This window comes from Seriola lalandi, unplaced genomic scaffold (genome assembly GCF_002814215.2).
Source record: "Seriola lalandi dorsalis isolate HSWRI2012SDOR001 ecotype SW California unplaced genomic scaffold, Sedor1 jcf7180002054312, whole genome shotgun sequence".
In the NCBI taxonomy this organism is placed as follows: Eukaryota; Metazoa; Chordata; class Actinopteri; order Carangiformes; family Carangidae; genus Seriola; species Seriola lalandi.
This window is the reverse complement of record NW_019524865.1, coordinates 339,093-364,373: the sequence shown is the minus strand read 5'-3', so window position 1 is coordinate 364,373 and position 25,281 is coordinate 339,093. Positions and strand designations below refer to the sequence as shown.

At 39.5% G+C, this 25,281-nt stretch overlaps 1 protein-coding gene across 1 annotated transcript; it reads right to left on the bottom strand.

Moving 5' to 3' along the window:
• Positions 1-304: 304 nt before the first annotated feature.
• Positions 305-24,222, bottom strand: calcrl2 (calcitonin receptor-like 2). The gene is made up of 13 exons (XM_023406585.2): positions 24,066-24,222; positions 13,436-13,493; positions 13,153-13,327; positions 10,630-10,737; positions 9,912-10,024; positions 8,829-8,920; positions 8,229-8,358; positions 7,870-8,023; positions 6,982-7,042; positions 4,876-4,942; positions 4,195-4,413; positions 3,640-3,681; positions 305-3,546 (listed from the first exon to the last, which is right to left on the bottom strand). Exons 1-13 carry the CDS (start codon positions 24,113-24,115, stop codon positions 3,259-3,261), a joined length of 1,557 nt encoding a protein of 518 aa, XP_023262353.1. The 5' UTR covers positions 24,116-24,222; the 3' UTR covers positions 305-3,258.
• Between the last annotated feature and the right edge of the window lie 1,059 nt (positions 24,223-25,281).

Here is a 25,281-nt window from a genome sequence, read left to right as displayed (position 1 = left end):
ATCAGCAATTACATCATCTAAATTCATTCTCTGGTAGGTCAAAGTGAGGCTAATTTCCTCACTTAATGCTGTTGGTTATAAAATATAAGGCAAAACATATTTTGCATGAAAATCTATGAGCAAAGTAAAAAGCAACAAGTAAAGAGGACAACATTTCCGTCTCAAATAAGAATATAAACACATAACTGTGCTTATACAGCATCTTTACTGAAGTGCAGTAGAGTAGAAAGTCATTTATCAACCATGATAAACAAATAGTCACACCGTGCCACTGATAATTTCACTATGAAACACAACCCACACGTTTAAATTCAAACAACTTTATTTCCACACGTTAATGGCAGTGTTAAAAACATATATACAGTAATATGCTTGAATTTAACATTTCTTTTGATGGTTTATTGGAATGTTCCTCGAATTTCTTTGCAAATATGTCCATGACAGCTGTTTCTCTACTGGGCAGGATTGGCAGAAGTGTACAGGGTTGGGGACCCTGTGCAGAATGAGTGGAGAGCCACCGCTCTCTAACAGAGCCTCCTCATACTCAGCTGTTTTCTTACCACAATTGTGGTTTATTCCCCTTATGCATCAGTGTACCCTGCTGTATACACACTGGAGCATTTGTATTCCCAGTATATTGTGCGTGGATGCATCCTGGAAAAACACCAAAATACATTTGCTGCTAGTTCACTTTCAAACATAAGACTTGCTCAGTATTCCAGTGGAAATTGAAATGGTGCTGGTACTGTAGCCTGCCAGTGTGCATACAGCACAGTACATGTGCAATGGAAAAACTATTAAATTAGTGAAGTGGCAGTGAACTGTATTTGTGCATTTAGAAATAGTAAAACAGCCAGTACAATAAAAATAATAATAATAATATAGAACTTTACAAGGCAATAGGAACACTATTATAATAAACACATTACAAATCTTTGAAATTGTCTCCTTCCCATGCTGACTGAAGTGCAGTTAATAAGAAATAGAAAAAACACTATACATTAATTTGGCACAGTCTTGTTGTGTCTGCAAAAGCTATATTCATCACAGAATCGTTTCAGAAGATTCAGATCTCCTGTCATATTACAATAAAATTAATGTCGTAATACAAAGTGAAAATGTAAGTTATAACAAAGTTGGAGGAGGGACTATTTGTGAAAAGCACCTGTGCACACACTGCTCATGTACATTATTCCACACAGCATAGTGTTTCTGAATCTCCTCTATGAGTGCCATGTTTTTGCCAAAGTACCCCGACCCTTGGTGTTAATGGAGTGAGTGAGGAGAATGACTGAGATTCAGCATGAGTGAAATTATTGCCTCACCCCAGAGCTCCATTATCTCTGCACCGGTAATTCTCCTGTACTCAAAGCACAGCTCCTACTTTGAACTGGAGGGAGTTATTATCCATAATGTTCAGCACATAATTTGGTTCCAGGAGGTAAAGCTTTGGTTTGAATCATATGAGGCTTAAAATTAACCACATACTAGTTTACATACATGTTTAGCTGTTATGTACAGCCACTGTTTCCACTGTTCTATCTCCTATTCAACATGAGCTGTGTACGAATCTGAATCCCTTTTAACATGGTAAATTCCACATTCACATGATGAGGTCTGTTTATTTGCCATGAAAATGAGTTAACCATTTTAGCAAAGTTAAGATTTGTGTAAGCAAACATAGTGACTTCAAAAAACCTTTTATACAGCGGTAATGTGTAGCTTCTTCTGTTCAGTGTCCAAACTTAACATTTAACCTGTCAAGAATTAGTTTTACAACCCAAAGCTGAAATATGACTTCTGTTTTCAACATTAGAGCCGACAAAGACAAAGAACGTAACTACAGAGGCAGTGGAGTTGAGAGAAAAGGGTTAAGGTTTTCAGGTTAGCCAAAAGATTTATTGCCATAGATCCTGTTAGCGTTTTTGATCATTTTTGCCAGGTGTTCTTTCTTGTTAGCTTTTCTTTGTCCCTTTTAACTTGTTTGTTTAAGAAAACAAACTTTATTTTGATTATTTACAGCCCGTAGATCGTAGGCATTAAATTTCTGTTTTATAATAGGCAACTGTTAAAGTTAAACCTTAACCCCACTAGAGCTAAAAGCTGAGATGATGCTACTACTGCTCTGCTAACACAGTTAGCTTTAGCAGGAGTTCAGCTGGGTTTATTTTTCTTCATCACTGATGATTTAGCTGCTGTCTAATTTAACTATATGGAATAATTAACTGAGTTACCAGGTATAAGTTTATCAAAAAATTATATTTTTAAATTACAGAGCAGATAAAAATAAGTAAATAGATTTTAGCTTTAGCTAAAGCTAGTTGTGGCTATTTCACCAACTAGCGCTAGCTTGATATACAGCAGCTCTTTTGGTTTAGCTACTGTGTTGTGCAGTTACTACAGTTTGGTTATTAGCTCAGTTTTCTGTTACACTCTGTTTTCAGCAGAAGCTATGCATTTCTATCTAGTATTGTTATATTATTATGTTGTGAAACAATATCAAAAAGTCAGATTCTGGTCTTGTGTTTACTGCGTTTGGCCTTTGCAAGACAAATGAGCCCCTAATGCTGTGTATGTTCAAAACTTTAAGCACTTTGGCAACTGTACACTTCCTCAGACTGAGAGTAAATTTTACATCTGTCTGTTACATTTCAACAGGAAATCTGAATCAAAATGTGAACTATAATTCTGCTGCTTTTGTCGTGTTTCATCCTGTTAACACAATGATTCTCTCTCTAAACCAAAATGTGGATACTGGCTTTCCATGGGCCAGAGTATGATTATCTTTCTTAGATAAAAGCATGTAGAAAAAGTAAAATATGCGTGATCACATCAGTGGGCTATGACATTCATTGGTCACAGTGGTGTACGGGTAGAGCACAGGATTCATAAGGCAACAGATTACACAAACATAGAGTTCTGCGTCTGTGATATCAAGATGTCAGGTTCGGGATTTGCCCCTTTCTCCATTCTGACAAGAAATATAAAAACTAGGACAAAAACATTATGATACTAGGATTACAGGACGACACCATAAAATTAATTTCCTCATCAGTTCTTGCGAATCCAAAAACTGGAGATGTTGCTGTAAAAATGTGTGTGTATATGTGTGAACACCACCTGCCTTTTAAGTGCTCTTCAGCTACTATTTACATAGGTACACGCCCATCCTGTTAGCCTTTATTATGAACATATACCTGTAACCTCTCTGTTTCCTGAAGCCTCAGTCCTTCTGTGTCCCCTCCATGCTTTATCCAGTCAGATGTCAGTGGTCTCCAGCTTGTTGAGCATGTCTGCCTCCCCATTGCTGCAAGTACTGTTTTGCTGCCCGTTGGCTTTCTCCTGCAACTTGGACAGGAAGTGGTTGTTTAGTTCAGAAGGCGCAGCAGCGGGCTTCTCCAAGTTGATGGTGGCGCGGCTAGTTTCGGTGATGGAGGAGTTGGTGTGGTAGTTAAAGAGGTTGCTAGAGATGGGTGTTTCTCCCCAGCCGGCTTTACCCCAGGTGAACTTCCGCTGAGCCCATTTCCTCCGCAGTGCTGCCTGGGCCTGGACGTCAACAATGACAGTCAAAAGAGTATTTAAATAAAATTATCCATATTTATTCTGAGATAACATGCAGCAATATGATAGTTAATGTACCTCAGCATTGCAGAAACAGAATATAATTGCCACCAGGAGTCCCTGCAAAAGTGACACAAATGAAATATTAATACCGAAACAGATGTCAGTGAGAGTATCTGTAAAACCATTTGCATGTTTAACATTCATGTCAAATCACTTTTATTAGGCAATCATTGACCTTGGATGCGTTAGAGCTTTTTCCTTTCTAGCGCCTGTGAATTTGACACAAGATTCAGCTGCATGTCCAATTTCCATTGACAAGAAACAAAATAGCACTTGGTTATTCAAATTCAAAAGCAGACAGTGGCTCTATCATGCTTTGGAGTGTAGTGGAAATTGCTGAAAATGCTTTTAGTTTGATGTTGCTTAATGAAAATGGGTTTAATGGTACTTAATAATCTGAAAAGCCTTTGTGCTAAAAACCAGCTGCGTTTGAATCAAATCTTATATTCGTAAGATAACTTGCAGGTTTTTTTATTGTCAATTTCGTCAGTTTGGTTTAATACATCCAGGATTTGAATGGATCTCTGTGGCTGGTAGCAACTTTAATGTACGGTTTGTCAGTGACTGTACCTGGAAGTGGCAGAAGATATTTACAAAGAAATCATATATGGCGCGGCTGATGCGTCCCTCCGGCCTCCAGGGGAAGAGGATGTACTGGACCCCCAGCAGAGGGATAAGGATGAGGGTGGCTCTCACTGCCTTCATGTAGGCCGTGGACTCGGCACAGTGGGTTTCCTTCAGCTTGGTGATCAGAACGCGGACGATGTTCAGGAGAAAGATAAGGTTCACCTGGATAGATTAACGAATTATTACAACTTGAAGGGACGGCACGTCTTTTCATATTATCAAAGGAATTACAATGACCAGCCTGATGGTGGCACTGTAACAACACCTTCACATAAGGAGCCCATGGAGGTTTCTCCAATAACCTCTATTCCTGTTGCTCTGCATGATATTTCAATGTTATTTTGATGAGTTTTTTCTTTTCATTTCCCTGGCAATAGTTATGAGTTTAATCACATGAATTTAAGTACGCAAATACAAATTAATTGATCGTGTACTTGCACCTGTATCATAGTGTGGAATTGCCTCATGAGTTTCAAGTAAAAGCACTCAGTCTGCCTTTATTTGAAAAGCAGTTTTGAAGGTCAAAACACATAAGAATCTGCATCTGACAATTTGATAGCGATCTTAGCTGTGAAGTCATGGACTACCTCATATGTACAACATTTACTTTCATTAATTACTCACAACCAGAGCAGCTTGAATGGGCCCATGGATGATGTAGACCAGGTGAGTGTTTGAGCTGATCCAACATCTGAAACAAACACAGGGAACAGGAACTGAAACTCCTGACTCCATTTATGTGAGTAGTCCTGTTCAGAACCTGCCTTCAAACTGAAGTTATACAGCTGGTATCCCAGAATGCATTTCACACCAAAGTGCACTGGCGACGACTGGCGGGGATTTTTATTTAAATTTTCCAATGTGTGGTCAGTTTATTTAACTAACGGCTGTGTGTAAATCTGCTGCAGCGTTTAGGGGTTTTGAGGAGAGCTGTTGGCTGTCATTGTGCAGTCTGAGGAGACGCAATGCTTTATGGGAGGTGGAATATGTCCAGTACTACTACTTCCTGCTGTTTGATATGTATAATTGGTCATACCAGTATTTTAGCTCAAAGCTCCTGTCAAAGTTACTGCATTACGTTAATACAAATGCAACACTTCCTGTAACTATTTCAGATTAAAAGCCCTCTAGCATTTCGGTGGACAGAAACCTTTTTTTTTCTTAACAGGACTTTTATTGTTGTGCTGATGTGCTGCAGCAAGTGTATTGTCTCATTTCCTGTCGCTGGTGTTTCTGTAGTTTTCATGTTATTCAGATCTGCTAGTTTCTTTAGCAGTTATCGATGGCTTCTCTCCCTAACACTCTCCTGCTCTCTCTGCTCGGTCCGTCTTATCTTTAGTTATTCCTCTGCTTCCTTTAAGTGATAATGGTACAGGTAGTAAATGTAGTCTATTTGTAATGGAGGTGAGGCTCAGTGAATTGAAAGTGCAACTCCGCTTTTTGGCAGCTCCCTGCTGAATTATTTTTATCCCCGGTGGGGTCGGGTCGCGTTGGTGAGGGGTTGATTACATATGTGAACCCAGACCCAGAACACGCACGGAGCACGCTCGCAATGAATGAATGACAGGCACACAGAGAGGGCCGGTAAAAACTTCATGGAGTCTTTGACTGGACCACCACTGTGGTGGCAGCCACTCCGACTATGAAACAGTCTATAGTGCAAACAAAAAATCAGAAATGGACTTTCACTGTAAGGGCTCATGCTCCGGTGACAATAGTATTTATTTTTATGTTGACAGCAGGTTGCACTGTTGCATTTTGATCATTATATATACTAGGTTTGTACCTACTCTTGTTATATACAGTCTTTGTGAGGGTGAGGGCTTGGGATTATCAGAATCTGTGTGGCAATATTTTTTACAGTCGCTTTGATGCTGGCAGTGTTTAAGGGAACTGTTCAGCTAGAACATATTTAGTTCTTGGACGGACTGGATATCACAACACAACAGTGCCATACAGTGAACTGTTGCTGAATGAAATTGAACAGCTGAAAATCATTCTGGAGAACGAACTGAGGGAAAGGGAGAATTAGAGACGCTCTGTGAGGAACTAATCGACAGGTCGTATCAATCAAGAATGCGTCTGGAACTTTGTGAAAACTCATTGTGTTTTCAGTTAATGAAAGTGTATAACTGAGGCCTTCGTGGTAACATTTCGTTTACCTAAAATGTCTTGTTTAGCAGTCGGTTACACTGAAAGGCATTCTAAGGAGTCGGCTGATCAATTTTTTTTGGTAAGTACATTTTGTTTTAAGCCTGTTTTTCTCAAGCCAAATTTAGCATCCCAAATAATATCACAGTTAACGTGAATTAGGGATTGACCTTGCTAACTAAGTTAAACAGCTAGTGCTTGCATTAGCTAATCCCTTAGCGTTTTCTATGCTAACAGTACTTATTCCTGCCAGGACTGAACACTGTGTTTTGGAGTATTCACATGCACAGCCTGAATCATTCATCGTTAGTACTAGACTCAGCCAACAGAGAGGGGATCACAGAAATTTTACTTGATGAAGCAAATCAATATCTTTCAATTCCTCAGCCTCAAAGTGATCAAACAGAATAAAACAAGTGCACAGGAAGGAGGGGAGGGAGAAACCCTGGACTGTAGTTACACAAGGTTACGGTATATACTATAACATTCTTGGTCTTGATATGGCCTCAGTGCAGTAAACATGCAGCGAATTTAACTACATTGGTGACATCTCAATGGATAGTGGTCTTGGTAGCTTACTTGTCGTTATAGAAGAGCCCGCGAGCCACAGCATACGTCAAGGCAGGAACGATAGGAAAACCTAAGGAACAGAAACACAGGCAGAAATATCAGTCTGACATCTTGAATCTCTACAGAGCCTCCTTCTGTTGCATCACAATATTTAAACATAAAGTGAAATCCAAAACAACGAAAGTATATTTCCCCAAATACTAAACTATTCCTTTATGTAACAATTAACCCACTAAACAAGTTGTTGTATACATTTTCAGCTCGAGAAAGCTGAAGCCAAGTTTTCAGTTACTGTAAGAGCAGCAGCAGCAGCAGCAGCAGGGTCTTAACAGTAAAGGCGACACGTAGGACATGTGCCATTCTCATTACAGCAAGGCCATATACTGTGCAGATATAAAAAGATGCGAGGCTTCGAGAGACATAAAAGAATCCATTTCGAATGCGTAAGAGCTGGTTGATGTGGCTGCACAGAGAGGCCACCGGAAAGCCTAGATGAGAGTTTCTCATGAAAAGCCCACTTATCAAAGCGCAGGTACATGCAGCCTTCAAGATTACATTTCTGTGGTGCTGAATTATGTTTGAAAACTGATGCTCTCGGTGCAGTAGAAGATCTCAAGACTGCTCTCCTTGAAAACGTTTTGAGGATAATGTATTGCATGTGCATTATTAGCATCATAATCAGAGCGTTGCCCACAAAATGCACCTGCAAAGGAATCTCATTAATGCAATTCCTTCATATTTATTTGATGATTGTACTGTAAGAAAAGTTATATACAGTATATTCATCTGTGTAACCTGCTGTATCTGACCACAAGATGGAAGCAGCTAACACTGAAACACCAAAAGAAAAGGGTCAGCAGTGAAGTGGCAGTGAAGTGTCCAATACCCCTGACTCACCCCATCCCAGGACGTAGTACCAGAAGAGCTGCTGTTCCCCGACAAACACGGCCACTATGATGAGCGTGTGGAGGTAGATGCCTTCACACAGCATCCAGAAGTAACTGGAAGTAGATGTATACTGAGTCAGCACAGCCAGGACCTTACAGCTCACCTGATGGACAGGAAATGGTAAAACTTCACTTCAAATGTGTCACGATGAATTAGAAGCAGCTTTTAACCCATAAAGACTATGGCTAAAAACAACAACAACAAAAGGTATTAAAGTTAATTGTAGGACATTTTTAACACGGGGATATTAGGTGAAGTGAAGTGAACTTCATTAGTGCAATGTGATGAAATATAACTCAGTGTCTCACAGGGTTGTTGGCATCTATGGTGTGGTTATTGGCCACAGTGACTGAGAGCCACATTATAGTAACAATGGAGTTCAAGATGAAGGAGAGAAACATGTTCTTGTGGAGGGAGATTCTCTGGCAGCTAAGACTCCTGAAGGATGGAGAGACAGACAGAGAGAGAAGGAACAGTTCATCAGTTTATCACTTGAGGTTACTTAATTTTTAATTGCATATACTAATATTCAGTGTCAATTATTAAATATTGAATTTTCATTTTCATCTGCTGCTAGCAGGACTAATAAAAGGTTTGCATAGAACATGTAGACATGTGGAATAGATCAAAATTTTACATTAGAAACACTAATACCCAGCTTATTATTAACAATTCTACCAACGGGATAAAAACACACTGATCATATTAATAGAAACACTGAACACACCAAGTGAAATTACCATATAAAAAGTCGATATTGTTGTCTACAAACAGCGATTTTGTACCATTTTTTTTAAAAGTCATCTGAGACACTGAATCTCTACAGGAATAAAGTGAGTAAATCCAGACATAAAGAGTATAGAGATGTTCAGTCAGACCACAGAGAAGAAAACTCTCACTCAACTCACTTGAAGTAGGAGAAGATGATGACGCAGATGATCAGGGAGACAATAGACAGACCATGACCCACCATGGCCAGGTAGTAGAGGCTGATGGCAAACTGCGGGGGGAGGGAAATGGTTCCATTATAATAAATAGAGATAAATTCACCACTTATTAAAAACGGCTATAAGTTCCTAGTCTATATGTTTGCATAGTCTCTATACCACATGCTGTCAAAAGCACAGAAGCAAAGGAAACTTCTGTAGAGAGAATACTTCAGGAAAGCCACGTCATGGCAAGATTCATGAAACAATGTGCTCCGACAGACTTCACAACGCCAGTTCCTACAGAAATATGTGTGTGCAGGAGCTGTATAAGCTTCTTGTAGATATGAGGGTGGATTAAATCGATCCTAGATCAAAAACTACAGGTCAATGTGTTAGATTTTGAGTTTGGAGTTTAAAGAAGAAGAAATCAGGATGTGCAGGAACATCGATATCTAGTTACTAAGAATTTTCTTGTGATGGTTAGAGTTCGAACCCATTTTATACAAACGCATAAGAGCATAAAACTTGAACATTTCACTTTGATTAGTTCAACGTAGTGAGGATGGTATTATTGCACTTTATTTCATAACGACACAGTGACACCGCCCAGTTACAGGCGAGTCACGGTGCGTGAGTTAAAAGGCCCATTTTGACAGTTCAGAGATTGTAAAGGAATCCGACTCCACTAGCTGAACTGTAACTTTAAGCTAAGCGCGGTGGACTCAGCTTGTTTGCTGTAGCGTACAGTCTCTGGTGTTCATGCCAGTTCAGAACACATGATTCAGTGAGTGCAGACTGCAGAGTGCCCTCAGGTCATGTTGTTGTGCTCAGCTGTCCAAGCATGTGTTGTGTAAGTGTGGACTATCAGATATCAACATCTGTCATAGACCCTTCTGGTGTTATTTCCTGTAGTTGCTTCCAAATCATGCAAAAAAAAAAAGGGTCTCATGGTTACTATGCATCAGTCCATGTGAAAGAGGACAAAGCACCTTGTTTTTTGATTCCAAAGAGTGACATTATTGTGAATTAACCTTTGCAACCTTCTCATACACTGTGTTTTACCTTGAGTTTGTCTTTGGTGTAGGCTTGACACTGGGTGTAGTTAGTCCAGATTCGGTTGCTCTCTGGGTGATGGAACCACTGGCCATCAGGATTACACACTTTGGTAACCTTCTCTGTTGAAGACATTATTACATTACATTACATTACCCAAATATTCCTTACAGTTCGATTTACAAAGACAAGGTCACTATAAGCACTAATTATACTTTGCATATGTTTCTGTGTCAGTGTATTGGTGTATATGTGTGTGAGAGAAACCATTTATTTATATATTCATTTATGCAATGACACAAACAGCAAAAAATTAAAAATAAATAAAATCACCACCATCACAAATCACCATCACCAGGGGAGATACAGAGCGTCTGCCGATGGATTTTTTTGTTTGACTTCATGTGTATCTGCGCAATTACGTTTGAACCCCTAAACTTTGTGCACTTTGTGTTAAAATGGCGTTTATCTCCCACACAGTTCTTTCTATATTCATGTAAACCTACTGAAATAAAAGCAGCGACTTGGCACTTTAATGTAGTATCAGTTACTTTTATTTCAAACTGAATGTGCTGAAGATCAGAGCCTGAAGATCAAAACATGTGTCACTGTCCAAATACTTGTGCGTGTCTGCATGTGTGTATGCATATGTGTGTGTGTGTGTGTGTGTGTGTGTGTGTGTGTGTGTGTGTGTGTGTGTGTGTGTGTGTGTGTGTTAAGGCCTCACCACCAGGGTCAAAGTCGTGAAAGTACTCAGGACACATCTGCATTGCGGTCCCTGGAGCAGAGTCCCCCCAGCAGAGCCAGCCGTCCCACGTACGATTACAGTAAGTACCTACAGGACGCAGCGCAGAAACCACATTGAACTTGCAGGGTGTGCAGACACTAGAGACATGACACACGTGTATGAAGTTTTAATCATGAATCCCTCTGGCTCTTGCTTTGGCTTTTTTAAACTTAACTTTAATGTAATACAGTTTCCTACACGTTTAGACTTTAGATACGAGGATACTCTGTCATCTGAAATCCCAAACAGGTCCAGGACTAGAAATAAAAGGATGTAAAAGACCTTCTTCCTCCACCTCTAGTTTCAAAGTGATGTATGCACAAACAAGGCACCTCATCCCTCTGTAGGTGGTGCTCTTTCTCTGCTCAGTGCTTCAATATCGTAGGGTGGCAGAGGATTCCTCCAAGGAAAGATGTTTCAGCCTCTGCATGTTTAACACCAAAAGTAAAAGCTGGTATCTTATATAAAATATGAACTTACTCAATAACAATGTCTTATACATATTAATCATTTACACTTAAATAATTAGGGGCAGTATTTTACTTTTAATAGGGAATTGTAGGAGGTATAATGACGTCTCACGCGTTTTTAAAAATCTTTTTCACTTCTTCTTCTCACTGCTGCTCTTTTATTAAAGATGACCGTATTGCAGGTCAGGTTATCTGTATAGTAAATCTTTTAAGACCGCTACAGTTCAAGATTATACTCTATTAGTATTTTATTAGTATTTTATTTATTAGGTTTGGATGCCATTTCAAAGGAACATTTGAGAAGCAACCCAGTCAAAATAGAAGTCTTATGTAATGTATTATCACATCATTCTCACATGTCAACGGGGAATCATAAAGGTAGAGAACTGTTTAAATCTTTAATAAAGTCCCCCGACTGAATGAGTCATAAATTATATATTCAACATAAATGGTGTTACACTTACATAAACTAAGTGTCTAACCGCAGCCCTTACAAAGAGGGTCAACAATAGACGGAAACCTGGCGGTACCAGGTTGCACAGTGGCATGTTGGGAAATGGAGCACAAATAACATTTCAAAGGCAGTGAAGCACCGAGTCGGAGTAACAGCCACTGGTAAAGACACAAAGGGCAAGTTTCCTTTCTTTCAGACTCACTTCCTCTCTCTCTCTTTCTCTCTCTCTCTCTGTCTCTCTTTCTCTATTAGTGTATGCATATACTGGAAATTGAAACCAGTAATGCATATATCTAAATCTGCATGTCATAAAGAAATTATCAGCACAAGCATTATTTAACAATGTGTGGGGAGATTTAATAGTCTTGAGGTGTATGTACTGACTTGGGATATCTTAGGATATTGTCACTTTTTCTCGTGTGAAGCCAGAAGACGGAAAACGCCCACTGTGACTTGAAGCTTGGCAAGAACAGCAGTTGTAGTGGATGATTTATGTCCCATCAGCCACATGGGCCAATAACGAGCCCATTCCACGCTTTGATAAGTGACACAAAGGTGAGATTTATGTTTTATCTGAAGTGTTTCCAAAAGTGTTTTTCGGAAAGTCTCATCAAGGTCAAGAACGACTGGGTTGGTTTGGAAAAATACATACGTCTGATTAACCAGAGTTATTACAGTTCATCCTATATGGGGAACATGAATGGCTATACCAAATTTCATAGTTTCAATAGTTGTCAAGACATCTCACTAAAAGTGAAAAGTTGAAAAAGTTAGGGGATCAAACCAATGAGAAGATTTCATCCTCTAGAGAACATGAATGTCTTTTCCATCTTTCACGGCAATCCATCAAATAGTCGCAGATCATTTAATCTTAGATATACCCGTACCAAGTATCTTACTGATGCAGTGAAAGCATTTATTATTTCTTCTAGAAATATGTTTCTACATTTTTAAGTTCTTACTGACTGATGAGGAGAAAAAAAAACCTCTATGAAGATGGTGTGAAAGTCTGGGAAACAGAAGGAACACGGTGCCGGTTCTGTTGTGGCTTGGGCATGTTTATGACACAGTGACGTTTATTGATCCATTTCACTGCTGATGAAAGGATTTCCCACAGAATATTAAGTATTCTAAAGAATTAATTTTTTTTGTTTATCTTATTAAGATCAATGACTGAAAGTCAATTACTGTTACTCGTATCGTCATTGTGGATCCCAGCACAACAGCAGTACACAAATAGGAGCCCTGTATGGGCTACTAATGGCAAGACTATCGACGGAGAATTAGTTTTAAAAGGATATCCTGTGGTTACATTTTTACTTGTATTATAAGTGATTACATTTACAGAGGGAATGACTTAATTAAAACTGCCTCAGCACTGCAGCTCAGATGCAAAATGTTGTGATGAACATTTATCTGCCGTACACCAGAAACAAAACACGGTAGGCTAAGACTATATCATAAGAAAACGTTAGTTTGTTGGATGGCTGTCATCAGCTGAACTGTGAATAAATGGAGATATAGGTACAATCTCATCACCTTCTTCTGTATGTGCTGGATCGCTGATTATCTTCAGGTAGCATTCAAACTGAGCAGCCAGAATCTGGTGTCGGGAATTTCCTAGTACAGTGGATATGTCGCTGAAATTCTCCTGCTGCCCATGCACCGCCTTTTCGCCAGCCACCATGGACCCCACATCCTCAGACCGGGACAGCTGGGTAGTGAAGTCATCCAAAAATACAGATAAGGTATATTATAGATATTACAGCTGGAAAATCAATCTACAAATACTTACTTACTTACATACCACAGCTGTACTCACCTCTGTGCCCAGAACCAGTGCAACTATCAGTGAGAGAGTTAGAGTCCGCCACATGTCTCTGAAAGGAATACAGGAAAAAGCATTTATTAGACATTTCAATGCATAATAAACAGCACTTCACTGTAAAAGCATGCAGGCAAGAAAATATTCTGCATATACAGTATTACAGCTGTAATTTGCATTCCAATGTGCATGTGTGAATGCATGTTTTTTTTTAAGCAGGCTTGTGCATGTTTATTTACAGTATGTGTATTTTCTCATCTCTCAGGACAGGAAGTTCATGCTTCAGCAGCTATTCCTCTTCACTGTCCACCCAGGGTCAGAGAAACAGATGCGTGTTTATTATTGTTTTTGGGCAAAAGGGCAGCAAGTTCCCTTTAGTGTTTCCTCTGTAATGAGCCTAACATGGGTGAAAGAAATCCTCGGCGTAACGGGACACAAGACAGAGGTGAGGGCTTTATCCGTGAGAAGGGAAGCTGACTGCAGTGTATTTCAGTGATTGGATAACATGATATCATCAGCTGTGTTCTTTAATTTTGCTGTAAATACAAGTGATAATTAAGTATATAATAATTTTGTTGTCAATCACAATACCAGATGCTCATTTCAGGTTCGTTTTGAACTGTAAAATGTATCCAAAGCACATGGAGAATTTTTAATTTAATGTTATAATAGATATATACAAAAAAATTATTTAATGGGTTTGAATATTTAAGTGGTTTGAAAATTGATGGGAGTGTGAACTCGAGGGGTAACCGTGAGGGGAACTGGAAAGGAACATTGGAAACTTTGAGTGTTTGAATGTTAAAAGTAGCTACGGTTCAAATTCACGCCAAGAAACTCGTCTTTGAGGCCAGAGTAGTGAAAACATTTTGACAGTTGAGAGCACAGGAAAGAGAGATGGAGAAAACAGAGGAGAGAGAAATGTGGGAAATGCTGTGCGTCAAGGGTGTGAGGGGTTTCAGGAACCAGTGCTTTGAATAGAACGAACAACCATTCTTCATTCTTTGTTTTATTTTTTCCTTCTACCTGCTCCGCTTGCTCACATACAGCGAAGGACGCAGAGCATTCGAGTGTGTTGACGAGCTCATGAAGGGAAAAACAAGAACTAGCCCAGATAAGTCAAACAGAGCTTTTTAATTAAATATGCTTCCGTGAGCATGTTAAGCATAATTTAATGCTCCAATGTTAAGTGATTTTGTGTAAAGCCTCTTTTGACTCACCCCAAGACACAAAGCTAATTATTTAAACATTTGCAGTAAATAAATTCTCAGAGTTCAACAAGTTAATATTGATGTCTATCTAATCTGTCAGCTTTGACGCTGGGAAGACATTAGAAAGTTGCACAAATGGGCACGTAAAACACAATTTGATGCTAATGCTAGCCGGTGCTGAGATTTCTGTAGTTGTCAATGTAAACTTTTGCCAACGATCACTATGTAGTTAAAAAAAAAAGCTGAAAGGAATGCTCTATATTTTGGTTAAATAAATTTTTTGCTGTCTTACCAAGATAAGAGGATCAGTATTTTCATTTTCAACGACGCGTTTAGCCAAACGTTAGCTTAGCAAAAACAGGAAATGGAAGGAAATAGCTAAACCTTGTTCTGCTAAAGATGCATTTAACAACACCAAAACTATAAGTGAAGAAGACATACTGTACTCTGTGGTTTAACAAGTTATCTTATGTGCTACAAGTTACTGACCAATAATGGACAAAGAATGAACCAAAGGTGATTAGTTTGTGTAGTTTGCCCGCTACCATGATAATACATGTTAAAAGACAGCTTCTAGTGGTGGAGGTAGTTTTCTTTTACTTTTGAAGGGAGCTAGTTGTTTACCTTAAACGTTGTGGAGCTAATTCTTTAAATAGTTTCCTCCTAGTGACAGACAATACTCCTATACGATTTGGCAGCCGTCTGCAGTTGGACACACCGAAAGACATTCATGAATGCAAAGATCCCAAAATTTTTTTTTTTTTGTCATCTTTGCTGCTGAGCGCTCGTTGCTGATTTTTTGCATCGTTTCCCTCCGACTGCAGTTCGAGTTTCTGAAGGCGACGACAACCATACACACAGACACTCACAAACACCCACACATTAATTTATAATTACAATTCCATTCAATAAAAACCAAACAACGAATGCCTTTCTGTCTGTTTTGTACACAGTTGACTCTAGCGATGCATTGTTCCCGATCAGGACATTGTAAATCCAAGGACACACACACTCATGTATTATAATACCCTGGCAGTGCTCGCTGTATGCCATTGTCACCAATGTACACTGTGTACAATCTATCTGTCAACTGTGGCCAAGTAGTTTGGGTTCCTTGCTTTCTGGTAACAATAAATACTGAGAGGTCGTTGCCTCTGTCCCTTCCTCTGTCCGTGTATTTTTGTCCCTCATTTTCTCCAGGGTCATTGCCTCTCATTATGAATCGAGGTGATTCAGAGCACGAGACATAAATACCAAAGAATATTATTAAAAATGTGAATGTATGTACATATTTGTGATGCCTGTATATGACAAAGTGTGTGTTTGAGATGTGTGTTTTTTGTGTCCAGACATTATCTCCCACAGGAGGACATATCTGCCCCTCCACTCTTTCTTTCTTCCTCCTCTCTTATTGTCTCATGTTTTCCTCTCATTCCTGCCCTTTTGACAGTCTTTTCCTCCCAACCTGTCTCTGTCTCCTCTGTTATTTCTCTTCCGACACTGTCGTTTATCATCAACATTTATCCCTGTCACTGTCTCACGTTGAGTCTGTGTGGTGTCCCTTACGCTTCCTGGCCACTCTGGCTCTAATTCAAGGAACATATCACGGTTGCAGCTCAGGTCTGGAAAGTGATAAGGACAAAAACACCAAAAACACTTTCGTTTAAACAACCTTTAAGAAAGTTGTTTATGTCTTTGCTCTTACCTCTGTGAAATGTAGCAATCTACAGCTAGCAACATTAGCGCTGTAGCTAAGTTGGAGCCAGTTGGTGCAGCATCACCGAGGTTCCTCAGTGGTAAATACTGTACCGACCAATGCAGAATGCGCAGCACAAGTTTTTCTGCTGTAATGTGAATATGAAAAGGCCAAACTAATGATGAATCAACTCTACTAACTCTAAGTACTGCCTGTATATCCATAGCCTCATATGTCTTATTGCTCTGAGCCAAGGAGCTCTGCTGTTGTCCAAAAATGATTACAAAAACATTAATCAGCCACGCTGCTGCACTGGGTGACATGTTCCTTCATTATGATACAATCCCACATTCACTGTCCTGCTGCTGCTGCTGTAACATACTCATTAAGTACACAGTGTCCATGGAGAAAATTGTCATTGCAAAAATGCTTTTACTCCTGTTTGAGTAATGTCTTCTAAAATACACAGTGCCTAGATGTTTTATAAAATTACAGAACCTTTATAAAGAATTTACATGTTCAGTGGTGATTGAGTGATTGAGCCTGGGGCTGAATGCCACAGAGACCATCTAACACATTGCTGTAGAGTTTTGGTCTTTTTATGGGATGCACTGACAATAACAAATGTATATTGCAAACGGAGGGTGTAGTTTAAGTATTTTTCTCTTGTATTTTCAGCATTATTTTTCCAACACAGTCATATTCAGTTGCATGGAGCATGTAAAGGTTCCTTCCCTTTTTCATGATAAAGTACACCACAGCCAATGACGTCAAAATGAAACATGGGTAATTGTTATGTCTACGTTAGTTGATAAATCTTCCAATAGCTCGGTGTATTCCTTTAAAGGAGCCCTGATTTCTTTCTCCGCTGTGATGTTTAGTTGGTCTGAGAGCAGTCATTGTCAAACTGGAATGTGTGGTTTGCTTGTCTGGTAACAGCTGTAGAAACAACACGGAGCCACGACTGCACCATGTGTAGGAGACTCATAATAACACGACACAACACAGAACGGTCATCTATGTGCAGCTATAATCGTAAAAAAAAGAAAATATTAACACGTGTATATCCGCCTTCAAGAAAACCCCACATCAGGCTGCAGCAGTGTGTCTTGGCAACCGAGGGTTTCAAGGTTAAGTAATGTTTGTGATGAATCTGTCTTTTGTATGCATGAATCACCCAACTTGCAACATACACACAATCATCACAGTGATGGGCTGAACTTCTGTTTCACAAGGTTTAATGCCAAGGTGATGGCCACATTTAACAAAAGAATTAAATATCTGCCTACTCAGTGGAAAGAGGAGGAAGGCTTAATATTTTGTACGCAGTGTATCAGTGCTGCTGAACTAGTTTGACTGGCTTCTGCGCACCAGAGACAATGCAGACACAGGTTTGTGTTTGAGCCTCAGGGTCCTTTACTTTATATTTAGATACATTCCAATGGAGACAATCCTCAACTGAGGAAAATAAACACACGTTTCCTGAGCCACGAATTCATACAACGCCTTAAGATCATAGGACAAGTCAATGTCATTGTTGTTATGGAAGGGCTTCGTCACTAAACATTTCTTATTTCTTTTTCTGCTAAAACAAATATATTTCTTAGGATTTGTCAATGAGCTAGAGGTTCAAGAACATAAATATGATTATTAGTGGCCAGAACAAACTAACGTACAGTATATTTAATCTAATGGAAACTGTCTCTCAATAACTCATCTGAGGCACACTAGGACGTAATCGGACATACAGTAGACCGGCCACACCTGACAACAGACAACAATTTAGAAATAGCTTTCCTGGCTATGATTAGTTAAACAACAATCCTGAAGTGTTGCCTTGGCCGGCGCTCCACACTTTCATCTCCCTCCAGTGTTTAAACATCATCACTCTGCAGCATTTGATCCATTCTTGGGAGTTATTTACTGATGAACTGCACCCACTTTTTTGTTTTTTTCTCATACTACTTCTCCCTCTAAATCAATTATGATCTCCTAGAATTCCCAGAATGCCTTTGGATCACTTCCAAAAAATGGTAATTTTCCATTTAGGAGTCGGATGTACTGATGTACATCCGATCTAAATGCGTAGGTGGGGAAAACAGAACCAGACTTTCCAGTGAGGGGGAAATTTTTCTTCTTCTTACTCAAACTCAAACATTTTTTTATTTTTTTTACCAAAGAATCTGTTTAAGTGTAAAATTATGTCCTTTTTTAAAAACCCTGGTCCTCTTGATTTAGAGAATGGCAGAGAAACTCCACATCCTTAAACCTCACTGTGAGAGTCACGCTGATCTCATGGCTTCACGGGTCATCAAATCGGATGATGGGAAATCCAAATATTGTTGTTTTACTACACCAGATTTAGGTTTATTGGCCGCTGCACCCAGTGAAAAGGACTGCAGAGGCAGCTGTGATGTAAAACAGGATATTACCCCGACCCTAGACGTCAGTATTTTGCTCGAAGTGTGAGCAGCAGAATTTTAAAAGAAGGAATTCACTACTAAAATTAAACTATTAACGCGTGTTCTTACCATTTATTCAGAGTGGGATATTTCATATTAGCTATAGGGAAATGTACATTTGTCTTAATAAATGCAGTAATTGAATGCATTGCTTTGGGGAAGTATTGCACTTAATTTGAGAAAATCCAGACCCATAGATTTGACAGGTGCTTAACGGAGAACAGAACAGAAGCCAGGACTAAAAGAACTAAACGCATAGAATAAGATCTTAAGAGCACATAAACATAAATGACTGGAATTCTTCTGCTGCTGACAACAACAAAGGAGAAAATGTAATTTTATAATTATGCTCTTTTAAGATAACTTAAACAAATATGATGCGTAGGAACAATAACAGAGTGTTCTGCTGCAGATGGGAGTGTTTGACAGAGATAAGATAAAAATACCAGACACACAACACCAGCGAGAACCACAGGGAGCAAAACTACACAGCCCTGCTCAGGGTGATACGGTGAGCAGACCAGTAAATTATCAACTCCACATGCTTAGTTTCATATCATAACTGTGAGGAAAAATAAATTACATTTCAACTCTCTGCAGAACCACACAAACTGCTGCGATTATTTTCATTATTTCATCTGCTGATACATTTTGCTTGTTTAGTCTGTTCACTTCAAAACCCGTAGATATCCAGTTTACTATCAAAGATGACTTTTAATAACACCGAATATTCACATTAGGGAAGCTAGGACCAGGACTGCTTTGCATTTTTGTTGATGATTAATTAATTATTAAAATTATTGCTGATGAATGTTCTATATTTATAACTAATCTAAGCTATTAAGCTCTGCAAGCAACACTGTTTACTGTCAGTTTTGGATTACAGTCCTATTCAGATACTTTAATTAAATGAAAGTACCAATACAAAAATGTAAAAATGCTGCATTACAAGTAAAAAAAATAGCCGCAATGGCCAATGTGAGATGATTAATGATGAAGAAGAAGAAGAAGAAGAAGAAGAAGAAGAAGAAGAAGCAACAAACCGGACACTGATTTAGTGTCACAAGGTTGGGAACCACTGGTTTAACCTTCAGCAATCTTTAGTATACACACTTCGGATGAGAAAGCAGATAAATAAAGTGATGTTGGTTCATTCGGCTGCATCTTTCTTGTCTTGTGTTTCTCATCTGCCTTAGTCTCATTTAGTTCAGCCAGAGTTTCTCTGTGATTCAGTACTGACCCTCTAATTAGCTGCTCTGGTCATCTGTCTTATAGGTCAGACTGTCTATTGAGCTATTGAATCCGGGAAGCAAGGAAGTGTGTGTGTGTGTGTCTGTTGGTTTGTGTGTGTGTGTGTGTGTGTGTGTGTGTGTGTGTGTGTGTGTGTGTGTGTCTGTCTGTCTGTGTGTCTGTCTGTCTGTCTGTCTGTATGTGAGGGAAGGCAGAGGAAGGACGAAGGTTGAGGAGAGGATGCTATTATCTTCCTCTGTCATCCTGCGAACACTTCCTCCCTTCAAACCCCCCCCCACACCTTTTAAACAGCCCAACAGGTTAAAAATAAGCCATTGTTACACACACACAAAGGGACATGGAAGGGACTTTAGTGAGGGGGACACAGCTAACATCCTTGTAGGCTTTTAATATGAAAACACTGAAAGTCACTGTTTGTCATTGTTAGACACTGAAAGTTCATTATTACAGGATTTAAAAAAAATTTCATATTTACAAAAGTTTTCAGTGTTAATGTTCACGTTTTTAATGTGTAAGGTTTTTCTAAGTAAACATTTTGACTTGTTGAAAGCACAGGTGAAACTAATGACGTTAAGGAGGGCTGGGTTACATTAAAGGGTCCCAGTGTGCGTAATGTCTGAGCACCTACGCGGAATTCAGCCTTCGTTGGGATGATCGGTTACACCTGTGTTTGGCGACTCTGCTGGGAGAAAGGTCTACGGAGGCAACAGTCAACACATATCACTCATACAGTCAGTGGTATATGCTCACATAAATGAAAACGTCACTAAAATGCCACTTTCTCCACATGCAACTGTAAAAATGAGATTCAGCCTAGACACTGGACATGACATCAACAGGTCTTTCCCCTCTCGGGAAGCGTGCGTCACGCGTGAAAAAATTGCTCCGAGACGCCAAATCTCAGGGGTCTCCAACCTTTTTTTACTCTGAGAGCTACTTTGACAAAATCAAAGGGGCTGAGAGCTCCTCATCTCTTATATTACTGGTTACATTTATCGTATCAAAAACACAAAAAAACTGATCTCCAAACCGAATCAGATGAATAAGGTCATTTAACGAGCCATCAAATATCAACATCTAAAACTCAGATTTTGTTCTGAAACTCACATCAGACAAAAAATCTGAGTCATGATCCAGTCAAACCTGAACACACAAACGATTCCATGTTAATACTGAAAATATTGCATGATGCACCTTTGAAATGCAACAAACAAGCCTGCAGCACAGTGAGAAAACTTCTATGCGACAACCACAAAGAAGTTCAACTCCAGGTCAGGCAGGATACTTGAACCTGCGGGCAGGAGGTGACTGAATGATGCACCGCGTCTTCAAAGCACAAATGTTTTGGATGCAGTTAAACTTTAAAGAGGCGAACACGAGACGGGCTCTGCACCCGCTGTCCGCTCTGAATTAGGGCACACCCTCCGTCCCCGCTGTTAAACGTCCAGCGTTTAAGTTCTGTGGAAAGTGGGCTCTTAACACCGTCTGACCCTGTAAATCACTTACGAGGGTCAGCAGCACACCAGCAGCACTGGGATTTACAGCGTCTGAGCTGTCCATGTATGAGTGATTATGGACTTGGTTATTTTCCCATAGCTGGAAACCAAAAATAGCTGCTGCAGCTTGGAGGCATGCCATGTGGTGTGTTTTTATTTTTCATTTGTATTTTTTCGTCCCCTAAGTCGTAAAAGCTGCGCCCGGGGGGGGCGCACCTCCTTCTCCTTAACTGCTCCATCCCAAGGAGCACAATCTTTCCCACCAGGCGCCTACTGAAACCTGTAGATTGTGGTGAGGAAGAAGAACATCATCACCAATACAGCAATAACCATGTCAGCTTCACAAGTCCCCCCCCCCCAATCTATCAGTCAGTGTGGGAGCCAGCACACACAGTTCTCAGATATGGTCAGTCTGACATCACGTTCACCACCAAAGCATCCTCTCTGATTCTTTTTTTTTCATTTCATTTCATTTCGTCTCACTGAGGTCTTTCCTAAGTTTCCCCCAGAGAGTAAACAAACTCGAGAGTTCTGTTCGAGTCCTATAATTTCTCATCATCTTTGCCACTCCAGCTACAACCTCTGCAGCTATTATTTACATACAGTATGCAACCCCGACGTGTCAGTTATCTACCACTGAGCCTAAAATAAGCACAAGAAGAAGGGGTGGGGTGGGGGGGCTTGTTGGCTTGTTTGTGTTATGAAAGGGGGGAGGACTGGAGAGCGAGTTGGGGGTTAGGACCAAAGTAGCAGCCAAAACACCTATTAATACACTGATCGCTGCCCGACAAGAGCAGGCTGTTCCAGTCAAAGATGCACTGGCACACTGCTGCGGAGATGGGAGTGGTGAGGGGCGGGGGTGAAGGTTTCCCACGGGCAGACGCACAGTCAAGACCGTAGAGTCCAGGAATCGTTCTGAGGTATTCAAAAGTCAAGTAAGGAGCTGGTCCAGGATCGATGTCTTGGGTGTGAGGATTACCACTTGGCAACACTGAGCGGACGGGGGTAAAGGGTATTCCTGAAGACACTCCACTCAAATGGAGCTAATTATAGACAGAGACACACAAAGCAAACATGGAAATAGCCGTTGCTGGTGAAATAAAAGCTGCCTGGCAAATTTTGCAGAGGCAAGTTCAAGTCCAAGACTGAGGATCAGTGAGTGTCACTCTATTATACAGAGAGGCAACTAAGGAATAAGAATAAACACACGTATAAAACGAAAAAGGTCTCGTTTTCTGTGTGGATCATGCAGAGCAAGGACAAGAAAATGCGCCTATGAAGAGAGCAACTCCTGCAAGTGTGTAGTGTTCACTGGGGGTTGCTGATGTGCATGTAAAAGTGAATGAAAATCACCCGAGAGAAATGCAAATTCCCAGAGAAAATAACAAAGAGAGCACTTGTCAGTGCATCACGCCTGCTGGGAGTGGGTCAGAGGTAGATTTGTGCACCTATATACCTCCATTGTTTTCCTATATGTTGATGTTTTGGAAGTGGACTGAATGTCAAATGGAAAAGATTAACAGTCATTGTATTGTATAGCTCCATAAGAGAGATATGTTTTAGCTTCTTTTTGAATGGTTTCAATGAAAGCTGAAACTCTGTTATTAATATTTACGTTTCATTTCTCGGCATGTGCAGAACCGCTGCCCCTCAGTTTACACAACAGCTCAGTTTACTCTAAAGAAGCTGTCGTGTTAGAAGCCGATCACAACTTGACGGAGTCTCAGAGCTCTGCTGATGACAGGAGACACTTCCAGCAAATGACTAAATCATTGCAATATCGTCCATCTTTACTGTCACATACCAGTCACTTCTAACACTGTGTTGACTCCCTGTAGGCTACCTTATATTGACCAAGGACTCATCAGCCATCTGCTGCATATTAGTAGAGATAATAACAGCGACACTCTTACACTCCAAAACGTCCATTCTATTTTATTCTGCTCTGTTCTACTTCTGTTTCTATTTCTATTCATTTGCTATTTAGAATTGCAACTGTAGAAGCAGGCAACCTGCCAGCTCAGGGTGTGACCTTCCTTCAACCTGTATTCATCCTCAATGATATACTTTGCCCCATACAGGAAAAGGCAGGGTGACATTCCTTTATTATTGTGCTATAAACACTTTGAGTGTGTCTGAGCCGTCACTAGATACTCTACAGTGACCTTATTGTGCTTTATGATATAAACAAAGCCCTAAAACATTTCAGTTGGAAACTTACAGTGTATCTATAGTGATTAACATTGAATTTACAGACACCTTAAAGTGGTTTATTTATATTGGACTTACATTTATCACAATATTACCATGGTTACTTAACTTTTCTTGTGTGTTGCATTGCTGTATTTTTTCTTTTTCATAAAGCATTACATCCCGAGTTGTATGGATGGGGATACATGTCACACGACCGCATTCAGTGAAGCCTCATAAAACCACTACAATAAGTCATAGTCTGGACTGTTCCCAATTTCTGGAAGCCAAACTTAGTAAAAGCAGAGACTTGTATCTTACCTTTTCCCCGAGTGAGTTGTCAAATCGATTTTTCCTCCAAATATCCCCATGTTTGCATGATCCGAGCAGAGAAATATCTCATGCTGCCCCTCTGACAACACTGACCAACCCGGACCACTCAGCTACAGCAAGACAAGCTGGGAACAGTTTGAAATGCATGATTTCCTGTTACAACTTCCAAAATAAAGCACCGGGAAACTGCTCTGACTTTTTTGTTTTTGTTTTACTGAAGAACCAAAAGCGTTATTTCACAGATCTATTCCAGGATTAATGTCATTTTTGAAATAAGAAGAATTTGTACAGGGAATAAAAAAAAAAAAAAATTGAAATTATTTTTTCTTTGTGACAGTTTTTGGTAATGCATTATTAAAATGCAGTAGATACACTACATGGTCCTGAGCACACTATTTTGAGTTTTCGCTGTAGTGACAAACAAAACTTTTCAAATGTTCCACAATCTATCTACAGCAATTGTCGGATTCAATTTCCTTGTCAATGCATTTTTGAAAGACACTGAATGTGTCACACAATGTCCGAAAAGTATGAGGGCACAATTTTTTTTTTTTTTACATTTATTTCTGTTGTAATATTCATAAATTATAGCATATAACATATAATTTAGTGAGTTGTAAATACCCTCTGTGAAGAGAAAATGGTGACTGATTTACATCATGGTCTGCAGCAGCCACCTGCAAAGTCCAACAATGACATCTGCTGTTTGCAGTTGAGTCATCATCCGCAAGTACTGTGAATAAAAACAGAGGAAAGGAGCAGGAATGTCATTACCGTTATGTAATAAAGGTTTTACATGAATCATGAAGAGCATATATTCTTAAATAGCAAATATTAGATATTAATATCGACGCTGCCTTTCGTGAAACTTTTTATTTAGGAACAGCCAGAACACTAGAAGAAACACAGACATGCTGCTCTGTAATACTGCCATGTACAGTGTTAAAACAATGAATCGCAGCATCGCAGTGCACATAAAAGATATGTTTCTTAACAAATTACTTTTTTTTTAACATTTAAAAAAAAAAAAATGAAAAGATATAGTTGATTTTATTAGCTTCCTATTATGTATGTTTTAATTTTTCAAAGAAAAAAATACTGCAAAAATCATTTTTGTTGCAAGAGATTTCATTGATGAAAATTTCTGTTATGATTATTGACAGTACGAATTGCAGGCACCTTAAATGCGTCAGCATGTTTACTA